Below are 14524 nucleotides of genomic sequence, written 5' to 3' on the forward strand. Positions count from 1 at the left end.
TAAGGACTTTCATAAGCAGTTTAAAACTCTACTCTTTAGACATGCCTGGGGGGTGTGGGGCGGGGGAGGGGGTGTGGGGCAACCATATCTCCACAGAGTAAGAGAACAGAGGGACCAAGGGGACAAACTGTTGTATCCAAATCGCAAAGCTTCAGAAGGCCTGCATGATCAGGGACCCTGTCTGCTGCAGCCCACACTAGCTTGGCTAAAGACTATTTGCTATGTGCAGACAGTAAACTCACTTCAAAGACAAAATGGCAAAAAACCTTCGAACAAAGCTGGAAGGGGTACACCTTGGCAGTTATCAAACAAGAACAAGTACGAGGAGTAGAGCGAATGGAGGCGAGGCTGGGGAGCTGCGGGAGAGACCCTGGATTCAAGGCCTGGGGTTCCCAGAGGGAAACTTGGAAAGCGCGTCGAGAGTTCAGTCCAGGCGGAGGCCCGTGAGGTGCGCGCCAAGGCTCCTGGGTCCCTGCAGCCCGGCTGCCCCGGCCCCAGCGCAGGGCCCCCGCTCCGCTGGGGTGTCAGGGGCCGACGTGCCGAACTCCCTCCTGCCACAAATGTCACATTCCAAAGAAAAACAGTTCCACTTGGAAAGTTTGATTTTTCACCCCCTTGAAACCCGATTCTTTTAAAGGCAGCACTAACAGACCAAAGAAAGCTAGATCTAACTCCCAGTTTGTCAAAGAAACTTGTCTGGGGAGAACAAAGGAGCAGTGGCTATCGCGATCTGAGCCTCAGGGTCGCAGCGCTAGCTCTTCGCCACCCGACTCGCCAGAGCCGAGTCCTTCGTGCTGGCAGGAAGGGTCCACTCCGAGCGCCCGAGCGCCCGAGCCCGTCGGGCGGGCCAGGGAGAGCCTTTGTCTATCGCGGAGGGAAGAAGCCACCCGACAGCCCTTCCGCCCCCTCCCTCGGCGGCCGGGGAACCCTCGCGGGCGCGTCTAGGAAAGGCCAGCCATATGGCAGCGCCCCTCCGGAAAAGCCACCCCCGCGTCGGGGGCGCGCCCGCACCCTAGGGCCCACCCGGCCGAGCTGGGGAAGGCAAGTTCCCAGTGTCCCGCGGGGCGGCGCGGCGCTGAGATCCCGCCCGTGGGCACTAGGGATCTGGAGGGTGGCAAGGGAACCGGGTTCTGCTTTTTTTTTTTTTCCCCCTTTTCTTTCTGGGTCCCTGGGCGGACACCACCGGGCCCCCAACGCCGAATCGGCTGCTCAAGCTGCAGCATCTGGAAGGGACTCTGTCCCCGGCCTCCAGGAGGACCCCCCACCCCGGGTCCCTGCTGCCCAGAGCAGCTGGTCCTTCACGTGGGAGACTCGGGGATGCTCTCCCCGCACCCCCAGCGGAGGCCGGTTACCTTTCACCGCAGGCTCACAAGTTCCCCGGCGCAACTTTGCCCTCCACATGAGGCGATCATGGCTAGTTCAGTCCCGCAGCGGGGGAAGACGGCTGCTGGGCAGCTCTCTGGGCATGGCGTGGGGCAGCGCGGGGAAGTGGTGCCTGACAATCAGCCCCATTCACACAGGAAGGGGGGAAATGCCAGGGCTTCACCTCCAGTCCCAAACCGGACACGCAGCTGGGTCCTAGAGCGTCCCGCGCGCTCCCGCCGCCGCCCGCGCTCCCCGCTCCCTGCGCGCTGGCCAGGGAGGGTCGCCCGGACTCGTCACTGTAACTCTACACTCCACCCCCGCCCCAGCACCGGGCCGCTGGGCCCTAGAGCCCGTCTTCAGCCACCCGCCACCCCTCCCAGGACCGCGAGATTGCCAGGCTGAAATTGCCCTGAGCTCAAGCTGACGTGTCTCCCTGAGATTTAGGAGGGCCACTGTTCTCCCTTGTTTTGTCCCCTGCGGCGTTTTAATTAATGCCAGTTCTTCTTTCGATTTTGTCTTCTTTCCCCCTAGGCCATTCCCAGCCGAATTCTGTTTCCGGATCTGCCCCTGAAGTCCAGGTTAGGTTCTGCTGAGGATGGGTTTTTTCCCTTAAGTGGAATTTACAGGTGGACAGTGACCGCACATTTCTCAGCAATTCCCAGGCCCCAGGGATTCTGTCACGCACTGGTTCTGGGCAACAGGCTGCTATTAGATGCTCCATGTGAGGACTAGAAGGGTCAAAACAGAACTTACAGTTCTAGATACTAAATGTATCCTAGCACTGAACAATTCTATGGCCACAAACTCTGGGCCATTGTCTGCCCGAATAGCGGCAAAGAATGCAAATGACTCTGGCAAAGTGTTTCTGATTCTGCCCCATCTCTTAAATCAGGCTGTACTAAGCAACACTCTGCATTTACCCTATTATACTCTCTGCCCTGATCTGGGGTACCCTTCCTGCCCCTTAGCAATAATGCCTGGCTTCTGAGCAGCTCTGCTGCTCAGAGGAGAGAGATCAAGTAACAGAATGCAATTGCTGCCCACCAGGTTAGTAAGAGCCTTGCCCTTCTCCCCTCTCTTTTGTCCTTGCCAGGCCTGCAAGGACTCCTGCCTGGATTGTGGCACCCTCCAGTCAATTCTGGTGGTGTTGGGAGTCCTAACAGCAGTCTATTCTTCTGATTCCCATGATGGCACATCTGATTCATAACCTCTGTTGTAGAGATACAGTCCAAATGGCAATCATTAAACAATTATTTTTCAAATACCTACCCATTTAAAGTCTCCTACCCTAGCACTTAATAGCACACAAAAGAAACAGAGCAGCTAAAAAGCCCTTCAAATATGTGTTGTCTACTTAATAAGACAAATAAGAGAAAGGGGGAAAGCAACAATGCAGGAGATTGGAGACTAGAGATGCTTGGGAAAGGTGAAAAGGACTAGCTTTCTGCAGGAGAAATGAGGCAAATAGTTTGGATGTAGCAGGAAGAGGAGAAGGCATCACTAGGCAAGCCGAGGCTGGGTTAGAGGGAGCTGAATACTTGGGAAGACAGTATATATAGAAAGAAGAGTTTTTACTAGAAAGAGAGAGAAAACAGAATAACAAAAATCATAAAAATGTAGAACTGGAAGAATAAAGAAACTATCAACCAAAACTTTCACTAGGCTGAAGAGAAATTACGGGCCTAACTGTTGAATGACTTGTTAGATGTGACAGAACAAATTCAGCAGCAAAGCCAGAAGTAGATCAGACTTCTACCTCAGTGTGTTTTCCATCACACATTGTAAACCCTAAGTACAATTTAAGAGTTAAGACTGTATGCTACAGGCAGTGAGCAAACAAGATTCCTAGGGCACAGGGGCACACGCCTGTAATCTCAGCTGCTTGGGAGGCTGAGGCAGGAGGATCGCAAGATCAAAGCCTTGTGAGACCTTGTCTCTAATAAAATATTTTTAAAAGGGTTGGAGATTTGGTTCAGTGGTTAAGACCCCTGGGTTCAATCGCCAGTATCAAAAAAAAAAAAAAAAAGATTTATCGATTCACCCTGAATTTATATCAATTTAGTAAAGATTGGAGACAAAGAGATGAATAGAAAAACAGAGAAAGAAGAAAGCTAACTTACATATTTTAAAATGAAGTATGAGTCACAATTCTTTAATCTGGGAGGTGGAAGGATTTAGCATCAACTCTAGAACTCTAGAACAAAATAGTCACGGGCTAAGCCCCTCCTTATATGTGTGACCTTGGGCCAATCACCTAACTTCTCTAAACTTCAGTATTCTCCTTTTCAAGATAATGAAAATAGCACCAAGTTTCACAGGGTAGTTGTCAGTATTGAATAAAGTAACTAATGCCAAATGCTGAAAACAATGCGTATGTAGTACTCAATATACCTTTGCTCACATTATTTCAGTGAACTTTCCAAAGGCCCAGTGAGATAAGGAAAGGATCTGGGATAGTTACAGGAAACAATGCCGTGTTAGGGTAAAGGAGACAGAAGGGAAAAGATACCATATCTTTGAAGATAACGAGTGATTCCCATGATGGCACATCTGAAAAAAGTCTTTGAAGCAAGATTTTCCTCTTTTCATGATTAGATGAACATCATGGGGAACAGAACAAGAAAATCAAGTTAACAGAGTTTAAACCTGAGTCATAGGAAAAAAACAAACCACTCTTAGAAGAAAGGGTCTTTAATGATAAAAAAGCTGAGTTAGGGGGCTGGGGATGTGGCTCAAGTGGTAGTGCGCTCGCCTGGCATGCGTGTGGCCCGGGTTCGATCCTTAGCACCACATACACGGGTTCGATCCTTAGCACCACATACAAACAAAGATGTTGTGTCCGCCGAAAACTAAAAAATAAATAGTAAAATTCTCTCTCTCTCTCTCTCTCTCTCTCTCTCTCTCTCTAAAAAAAAAAAAAAAAAAAAAAAGCTGAGTTAGGAGGAACTGGTTTGAGAAAGATGTTGAGTTACTTACTGTAGGCAACTTTAGGTAAGACATCAAGGACAGATGTATAAAGAAAAAGAGAAATGCAGTTCTGAAGATCAGTTCACTTGGAAAGTTCCCACAACTGAAAAATAGGGAAGAAGAGGCTAGAAAAGAAAAAAAGCTGGGGAAATTTAAAGGCATAAAAGCCAGAGGTGGTGTCAAAAAGTTGGTCCCTCTAAAAGACAGTAGAATGAATTGGACATAACTTTCCTATGCTCACATATGAATACACAACCAGTGTAACTCCACATCATGTACAACCACAAAATGGGAAGTTATACTCCAAGTATGTATGATATGTCAAAAGACATTGTACTGTCACGTATAACTAAAAAAGAACAAATAAAAATTTAAAAAAAAAAGAAATTGGTCCCTCTAACTGATGCTAGGTATTCCTAAATCTTCAGAAGACATGCTAGGCACAGCTTTGAAGGTTCATAAGTCTTTGTCCAAATTAATTGATCCTACACTCCTCAAATTGATTCCAAGTCATCAAAGGAATGGCAGCACAGGCAGAAAACTGCCTGTGCTGTTGTCCCCCTCCAGTACCTTAATATTTCCTCAACTGTTAATAATCTCTATATCAGACACAGAAAATGAATAACTTTACATCAAATACACCTGAATCTATTGCTCAGGAACTGAGGTTTGAATAAAAGACTAGAGATTTGATTAAGATGTTACCAATATCAGCATTTTCCAATAGTGTATTTGGTTTCAGATTCCATTTTTTCTTTCTTTCTTTTTTTTTTTTAATCTAAACACTCTCTAAAGGTCAGCATCTTTTCTAAAGTTACCCAAATTGGCATTTACTAACTCCTAGGAAAGTCGAGAAGGTGATTGGCTAATTTGAGCTCTCTTTGAGACAGCCCAGAAAGCAGCCTTTAACTCCAAACAGCACAGGCACCTGGATGTTCCCCATAAGCACAGAAGCAGGAAGAAGAGCAAGGTATCAGGCATATGGGTAGAGGACAATGAGCAAGGCCTTAGAGTTCTAGTCCAGGTTCCAGTGGTTTCCAGACACAGACAGTAACTTAACATGAATCTCAGATTTCTTCCCTGCAAAAAAAAAAGCCTAGGAGGTAAGTACCATTATCCTGGTACTTTCTTCCTAGGCTTTAATTGTGAGAATTAAAAGGAGTAATACATATCAAAGTGCAGGGCGCATTCTGGATTCAGTAAAAAAGGTAGAAACCCTTCCCTTGTCCTCCAGTTTTTTGAAATACAAGGACTTAAATGCCCTATTAAAATGTGAATCTCCTTCCCCTCCCACTTTTTTATTTATTTTTTTATTTTATTATTATTATTTTTTTTTTTTGGTAGTTGTAGATGGACATTCAGAATGCCATTTATTTATTTATTTATTTATTTATTTATTTATTTTGGTACTGGGGATTGAACTCAGGGGTATTCAACCACTGAGCCTCATCCCCAGCCCTATTTTGTATTTTATTTTTAGAGACAGGATCTCACTGAGTTGCTCAGTTGCCTTGATTTTGCTGAGGCTGGCTTTGAACTCACTATCCTCCTGTCTCAACCTCCTGAATCACTGGGATTATAGGCATGTGCCACTGTGCCCAGCTCCCCTCCCACTTTTCTTAGCTTTTACATAACAACACTAAAAACCTTTTAAAAAATTTTTAAATTAATTTATTTATTTTAATTAGGTTTATATGACAGCAGAATGCACTTTGATTCATTGTACACAATTACAGCACAACTTTACATTTAAAATCTTTATTAAACCAGGTGAGGTAGCACATACCTATAATTCTAGCTATTAAGGAGATTGTAGCAGAATGACCATAAATTCACAAGGTCAGTCTGAGCAACTTTGCAATACTCTGTCTTAAGATTTGAAAAAAAAAAAAAAAAGGCTGGAGGTGTAGCTCAGTAATAGAGGACACCACCACCACCATCACCATACACACACACACACACACACACACACACACACACACACACACAAACACACACACCACCCCAGGTTCAATTTCTAGTACTTCCACACACATAATAATAATAATAATAATAATAATTCCTTGCTAATTATTTGACTGGATGAAACTTAAGAACTGGACATTGCCAGGTGCAGTGGTGAACACCTGTAATCAATGAACACCTCCAGTGGCACAGGAGGCTGAGGGAGGAGGATCAAAAGTTCAGGGCCAACCTCATCAATTTAGTGAAGTCCTAAGCAACTTAGGGAGACTGATCTCAAAATAAAAAATAAAAATAAAAAGGGCTAGGGATGTGGCTTAGAGATAGAAATAACCCTGGGGGTTCAACCCCCAATACCCCCAATTAAAAAAAAAAAAAAAAAACCTTGGCCTGAGCTTGCTAGAAGGGAGAAGACTAATGGCAAAAGAAGAGTGGATGAACATGACCACAAATGGAACAAATGACCACAGAAGGAACAAACCAATAAGTGAATGCAATCAGGCTACCTTGATCAAAATGCTTGTTTTGCTTAGAAGGATGTTTAAAAGTCCAAATTCTGTAGGGCTTTCCAAAGTGTAATTTTTAAACAACACGTATCAAAATTTGAATTTCTCATGTGCCACCTCCAAGTTCCAGAATGTTGAACAGTAGAGTCCTGGAGCCTGCTCAGTAATTCCTAGCACACTGGAGTTTCCCACTGGCTCACTGGGGTCGTGGTGCTCTTGCAATTCTCTTTCAGAAGCATTTACTACTTCAGAGCTAATAGCTAAAGGTAAAGAATGACGGTTGACAGACTGGAGTTTAAAACCAAAGCATTATGGGAGCATAGAGGTGTAAGTGATTTTGCACAGAGGAAGAAGGGCAGGTTCCAAGAAATCCAAGTGCTGAGGGAAGGCTGTTTCTAACAAAAAATGTGGACACGAGAAAGGAAATCACACATTGCAGTGTGCTTCTGAATACTTTCTTTTAATCTCTTCATTTCTAAACATAAAATGGTCACATTGATACTGGTTTAGGTAACTCCTATATAGCAGTCCCCCTTCATCTGTAGTTTCCCTTTCTGTGGTTTTAGTAAACTTGGTCAACTATGGTCCAAAAATATTAAGTGGAAAATTTTAACTGTGGTCCAAAAATATTATGTGGAAAACTATAGAAATAAAAAATTCATAGGATTTAAATTGTATACCCTTCTTAATAATATAAATAAAATCTCCAACAGCCCTGCTTTGTCCCTCCTGGGTTATGATGCATCTCTTTGTACAATGTATCCTCCCTGTATACATTACCCATCCATGTAGTATAAAAGGTTTTGAGATGGAGAACCACTTCACATAACTGTGATTAGAGTTATAAAATAGTATAACTCCTATTTTATATTGCTTATTATTGTTTATCTCTTACTTGCCTAATTTATAAATTAAACTTTATCGTATGTGTGTATGTATAGGAATAAACATAGTATATATAAGGTTCAGACATTTGGAATATATCTCCTTTGGATAAGGGAGCACTATTGTATTATCACCAGGCAGAAAAGATTTTTTTTGTGGGGGGGCGGGTTCTCTGTTTTACAAAGACAGTAGTTGGGGTGTTTTTTCATCCTTGCTTATTTCCAAATATAAAATTATGTTCTTGAATAAGCTTTTTTCCATAGCACATGCCTCCTCTGGAGATTCTAACACAGGCCTTGTCTGCATCTTATATACTGTTGACAGAGGCATAATTCAGGGAACACTAGGAGTGCCAAGGCAGAGGTACTGGGTGTGCATCCCTGGGAAGAAAGGGAGGACCAAAGGGCCACACTGACTAAAAGTGGACAAAAGAAGATGTTGTGAGCAAGGGGGAAGACACACAAGATGAGATAGCTCTGTAGCTTCAGAAATATCAGGTGCCTATGAATGAGAAAAACACTCCTAGGGACAATTAAATGTTATATAACAGACTGGATCATTTAAAAACTCTGCTCTATTTGAAATTTACCCAAGAACTCTGTACAATTATGAAGAAAGCTTTTCCAAGGAATATTTATTAAGTGTCTACTAAGAGCCAGGCTGTGTGCTACCACCCCATTCAGGGAGCTTGACTTGTTTGTTAAGTTACTAATCTGAGTCTGGCCTGTCTGGATGCTTTTAGTTTCACAACCATAGTGACACACTTGTCTCTTCTTGACTCACTGCTTTTCCTATGTGCTAATTACCTAATCTGATCTATATAAAAATGAAGAAACAGAGAAGAGATATGATCATATCCAGAGAAAATGCACTTAGAACAAACAGGTAAGGAGAGGTAAAGACAATGCCTCAAACAAACCTGGGATCAGATCCTGAATAAGACAGTGTAACTGTGAATATTAGTAACCTGGTATATAGTAAATATTATATATTTATATCTCCTATATTACATAAAGGATAATTATTCTGATTATTTGCTATTTTTACTATTGCTTGGAGTATTGAAAGCTTAATATTTTTTGATTGATTGGTTAATTTAGGCGTTCTCAGTTTTAGGCACCTACTGACATTGGGGCTGATGATTTTTTGTGTGTGTGAGGAACTGCCCTATGCATTGTGAGATAACTTCTACACACTAAATGCAGATAGAAACCATCCCCTTCAACCCCAGTTATGAAAACAAAAAGTCTCCAGACATTGTCAGATGTCCCATAGGGGACTAAATTGCCTCTGGCTGAGAACCACTGAGTTGGGGATTAATTGATGATACCCAGTGTGTGGGATGGGGAGACTCCCAAGGGTCTAACCATATTGATCATCCCATTGACTTATTGGGTGAAGCCAATTGCATACTAACAGGAAACAGCCTCGGTTTTGTTCACGCTACAATATGTGATGTTATGGTAATTGCTCCCTTGTTCTGTTTTCATGAGCAAAAACCTAATCATGTTTTAGCCTTTTATTTCCAGTGATGATGTAGACACGTTTTGTTTCTAAAATGGGAAACATACTGAGTTTCTAACACAACAGCAATGCAAAGCTGCTATTAAAAAACAAAGATTTTCACAACAAAGGGAAATAATTTAGATCAGAATGTTCACACTGAGGGATTTCAAAGGATCATAATCACCATTTTGAACAGAATGCTTGGATGTTTTATTCTGAAAATGTCTCCAGTTTGGAGTTAGAAAGAACAGCCCCTCACAACCTCTGCCGCAATTCCAGCTCTTCCCTGCAAAGATGCACTACAGATCAGTAGGTCTTACACTGTAAAACCAGAGACAGGTGAGTGGAGAAACTCCCACCTTTCCTAATGGCTCCAGTCACTGGGAATGATTCAATTTAGGAGAAAAAAATATTTTACAACATAAACTCAGAGCAGGAAGGAAAGTTAAAATCCACATGTTAGTGTTCTATAATCTAGAAATCAGAGAGTATTTATAGTACATCTGTAATAGAACTAGTATCATGCTAAGGGAAATTGTCTTTAGAAAAATTCACAGTAGAGAGAGGAATAATTAAAAATAGCAGGGAAAAGTTATTTCTGGAAAAGTCATAAACAGAATAACTGAAAGGACTGTAGAGTTTGAAAGAAAGCAAAGCTTTTTGAGAACTATGATGGATCATTCATTCATTCATCTATTCACTGTATCATTCATTCAAAAACTATTATTGACTTCATTGACAAGCCAGTTATTCTGCTAGATATTTGAAAATTCTTTTATGGGCTCTGTCTTACTAAATGCACACAAATGAATCTACAATAAAAAATCTAAGGGTTAAGTGTGATGAAGAAAAGGAGAAGCTGTAAAAATAAATGGAGAAGGGTGACTGCTTAGAGGGAATAAGAAATTTCTCCAGGATGTAAGATTTAAATAGATACCTACAGGACAGGGCATGAAGAAGCAGAGAGTATACCAGCCAGAACAATACAGCATGTGCAGAGATCTAGAGGCAGAGAATGTGAAGAATTTAAAGAAGGCAAAGAAGTACAGTTCTTGCAGTTGTCCTGTACTGAGCATCCAGGTATGGCCCAGGAAGAGTGCCTTAAGAATACTAACAGTCTCCTTTACCGGGCTGTCTAGAAATGGTCCCTTTCTATTTAACCTTTACGAGGCAAGGCATGTAAAACATAGGATCCAAATCAGCGGAGAGAATAGGAACATCAGAAAATGACAGCTGGGGATGTAGCCTAGAGGAGGAGTGCTTGCTTTGCATGCATGAGGCCCTGGGTTCAATCCCCAGCACAGCAAATAGGAAGGAATAAAGGAAGGAAATAATGACCAATCTAGAATAAATAATATAAAATGATTAAATGGAAACAACCTGCAAGTAAGCTGCACATTTTATGTCTTTTGCCACAATGTCTACCCAAAAGATGCCCTCTCTCTCCAGAGGCTTCCAGGGAATCCTGCTGAAAACAGGGGAAGAGCCAGGATCCTTCATGCCATGAAGGCAGTGGTCCTTAACCTTCAGCAGCATTGGAATCATCTGAAGAACCTGTTAGAGATTGCTGGGCCCCACCGGCAAGTTTTTGACTCATTAGATGTGGGTGGAGCCCAATAATTTTCACTCCCAGGTGATGCTGGTTCTGCTTGTCCATACCACATTTGAGAATGACTGGGTAGGACATACAGGAATCCACATTTCTCTGCACCAGAATCCTATTCTATTTTTTTTTTTATATAGAGAATTTTAATATTTATTTTTTAGTTTTCGGTGGACACAATATCTTTGTTTGTATGTGGTGCTGAGGATCGAACCCGGGCCGCACGCATGCCAGGCGAGCGCGCTACCACTTGAGCCACATCCCCAGCCCAAGAATCCTATTCTAAATGAAGAAACAGTCAAGAAATATTGTAGGAGCAAAATGATCAAGACCCAGTTTTCTGTCTTGAGCTAGCAAGCATGGAGTGCCCCTTCTGGGCCAGTGCGTTCATACATTATCTGATTTCATCAGCATATAACACTCAGAAAAGAGGTATCATTGCCCATGTTTTACAACCGAGAAAAGAAGGCTGGGTGAGGTTGAGTGGGTTGCTGAGATAACATGGTTAACAAGCAACAGAACCAGGATTCTAGCTTGTTAGTGCGAGCTCTGGTTCTTAGCCACTATTTTATGTTGCTTCCCAGCTCGTCTGTCCCTTACTGCCTATCACACAGCACTCTGAAGTCAGACCCCAATGTGGTGAGTGATGGACTAGAGTCCTAGAGGTTTTCGTGGGACCTGAACTTGCTACAAATTCTTCCCTTTCCTCCTGGGAGGAAGTGAGATCTGTGGAGCCCTCTACATAAACAAGATTGTATACAAATATACACCCTCTCTTTAAACCACCAGAGGTGATTTCCTCACTCTGGCAAACAGTTAAATATTTTAAAACATACAGACTTAACTAACAGATAGACCTATGATCAACACCCCTCTGCCACTTACTAGTTACCTGATATTCTCTGAATTACTTTTCTAAAGCTCAGTTTTTTCTCTTTTCATAAATAATAGTCATATCTACCTTATTCAGTCAGTCAGTCATGTGTAAAGCTCTTAGTATAATGCTTAGCACACAGCACGAGCTCCACAACTATTAGTGTTGCTATTAACCTGTTAGAAACTTTCTTATTAAACGTTGCCATTTTATAGGAGTTTTAATTACTGATGGGCTAGACACAATTTCTTTGGTTTACTCTATTGAGTTTGGGATAGGTGCAAGAAATGTGAGTGATGAGCAAGCTGATTGGAGTTCATCACCCCACTACCTTCACAAATAAAAAAAAAATTCAAGATACCTTAAAAGGCAAAATGTAAGTTAATAAAGAATTAATTAGGAATTAATTCACTGACTGATAGCAACACAGACCAAGTATCAAGTCAGGTTGGATGTGAGGTCATGTGTTTATTTTTCAGGCTTGATTTTAAGTGAAATATTCCTTACCTAGAAGGTACTTAAGACATTGAGAAGGGTAGGAGAGGATGAGAACCAGACCACTCCTACCTGGAGAAGAGAAGGTTAAGGCATGATAACTTGAGAGATTTCAGATAGGAGGAAGGGCTTATTCTATATTTGCTCCGTGACACCCTACTGCAGTGGCTTTCAGAGAGAGTTAGCAACTCATGAGTCACGAAATCAAATGACTAGTGTTGTGAATAAATGATATAAAATATAAGGGGAAATTCCAGATGCAGAGCATCTAAGAAAGGTAATTGCTACTATGAAACTTGTTTAGTTACATTTATATTTGTATGTATAGGTTCAAATGTAATATGCATTCTTTTGTGGGTTCTCAGTAAAAATACAAATGTTTGAAAGTTCTAGAAGGCAAAACAAGGACAACTGAGTAAAAGAAACAGGAAATTGGTTTTCAGCTCTCTATAAAGAAACTTTTATAATAATGATCACTGTACCATAATAGACCAGGTTTTCTCTGGAAGTAAGATCCTCTCCCTACAATACCCTCTCAGAAGACATTCTAGAAGAGGTGCAGTAGCATGCAGGAATGAGGGATGGCACAGGATGTTCACTCCATGAGGACACTAAGATGCTCTGACTTTGCAGAACAAAGTAGATCAGACCTGACTTTCTGCTTGAAGAGAGATTGGAACATATCAAAACTTTAATATATAGACTCTGAAACCAGATAACCAAATCCGGGAGAAGGGATTTTCTGTGTTTACATATATTATACAGAAATGGGACACACCTCAAATCCCTAAAGTTGTTTAGAATTTCCACTGTAGGAAGCTAATTTCTAGTATGCATTTTGTAAACGAGGTGATATAATAATACACCCACCAGCAAACAAGTCTCACTGTTGTAAGCACCTAAGTTGAGTCAAGTGGAAACTGAATACCTGGTGATATGGAACAGAGCCATGTTTTACCACATCCACTAAGAGAGTAAGCCAAAATTCAGTGCAAAGAGCACAGCATCCCAGATGTCACTCCCTCACCTAGGAATGCTCCACAAAACAAATGATACCAGTTATATTTGATTTTCAGATAAACAACAAAAGTTTTTTGGCGTAGTATATCCCAAATGTTGCAGGGGACATATTTATACTAAAATATTTTCAAATTTAATTGGGCTTCCAATGTTTTTATTTGCTAAGCCTGGCAATACTTACCCATCAAACCTGGACTCTCTCTAAAACTCCTTTAGAGGATTCCTCAGTCTTTCATTTGGTAAAGAGCACAGAATGACAGCTTCCAGAAGCTGACAGTAGCAAACCACCACCAATAATGGCAATAATGGGAAAAGGAGTGACATGCAAGTGAGCAGGTGCCACAGTTTTGACCTCACTGAGCAAACAAAGGGCCTTTTAGGAATGGGACAGCAGCTTCTGTGAAACATCTGCACATGCACAGCATTTGAGGAAGTCCATAACAAGATTACAGTCCCACTTCATAGACTTTCCATGCTAATCCAGGCTTAGGTGAGGGAGGAGACTCAGCTTCATGGATTATTCTTGTGCTCCAGCACAGATGAGTTCACTGTGGCTGCCACTAGTTGTTCTCAGGAGCACCTGGTGCTGTTCATGCTCTGTGCCATTTGTTCTTGCTGGTCACACTGTGAAGAATGGATCTCATCCAGGAAGCCTGCCTGGCCTCCCCTGGACCTCCATAACTCAATTTGGTTCCTCTTTTCCAGGGACCTATGCCCCCTTGCACTCACCAGAATAACAATTGCAATTACTCAGGGAGTGCTCACTGTGTACTAAGAACTTTGCATGTATTAACTCAATCCCTTCCAATAACCCTATGAAGTAGGTACAGTCATATCACTTTTGTTTGTTTTGCTTTGTTTTGTTCTGGGGGAGGACAGGAAATTTAACCAGGACTGCTTTTCACTGAGCTACACTCCCAACTCTTTTCATTTATTTATTTATTTTAACTTTTTGAGACAGTCTCACTAAGATGCTTGGCACCTTGCTAAACTGCTGAGATTGGCCTTGAACTTGCAATCCTCCTCCTGTAGTCTCCTGAGTCACTGAGATTACAGGCATAAACTACGGCACCTTTCCTTGGTCTTATATCACTTAAATTGGGGACACATTCTGAGAAATATTTTATCAGGTGATTTAATCATCGTATGGGCCTTACTAACTAACCTACTGCACACCCATCTTATCTGCTCCTAGGCTGTACACACACACAAACACAGTACGTTAGCATGCTGAATACTACAGGCAATTTTGACACAATGATGAGTATTGGAGTATCTAAACATATCTAAACAGGAATGTTTGTACCAGCACTACTATAAACATGTGAATAATGTGTTGCT

At 42.1% G+C, this 14524-nt stretch overlaps 1 protein-coding gene across 3 annotated transcripts in view; it reads right to left on the minus strand.

Moving 5' to 3' along the window:
* Amotl1 (angiomotin like 1) overlaps nt 1–14524 on the minus strand; it is a 133169-nt gene that overhangs the window by 95772 nt on the left and 22873 nt on the right. Inside the window, exon 1 of one of the 3 annotated variants that reach the window (XM_076846512.2) lies at nt 1353–1618. The exons of the other annotated variants lie outside the window; for them this stretch is intronic. Coding sequence (XP_076702627.1) covers nt 1353–1401 — 49 coding nt within the window. The 5' untranslated portion in view covers nt 1402–1618. Of the gene's footprint in view, nt 1–1352; nt 1619–14524 lie in introns of those variants that run through there. 3 annotated transcript variants of the gene reach the window in all.

Source organism: Callospermophilus lateralis, chromosome 2 (genome assembly GCF_048772815.1).
Source record: "Callospermophilus lateralis isolate mCalLat2 chromosome 2, mCalLat2.hap1, whole genome shotgun sequence".
NCBI lineage: Eukaryota > Metazoa > Chordata > Mammalia > Rodentia > Sciuridae > Callospermophilus > Callospermophilus lateralis.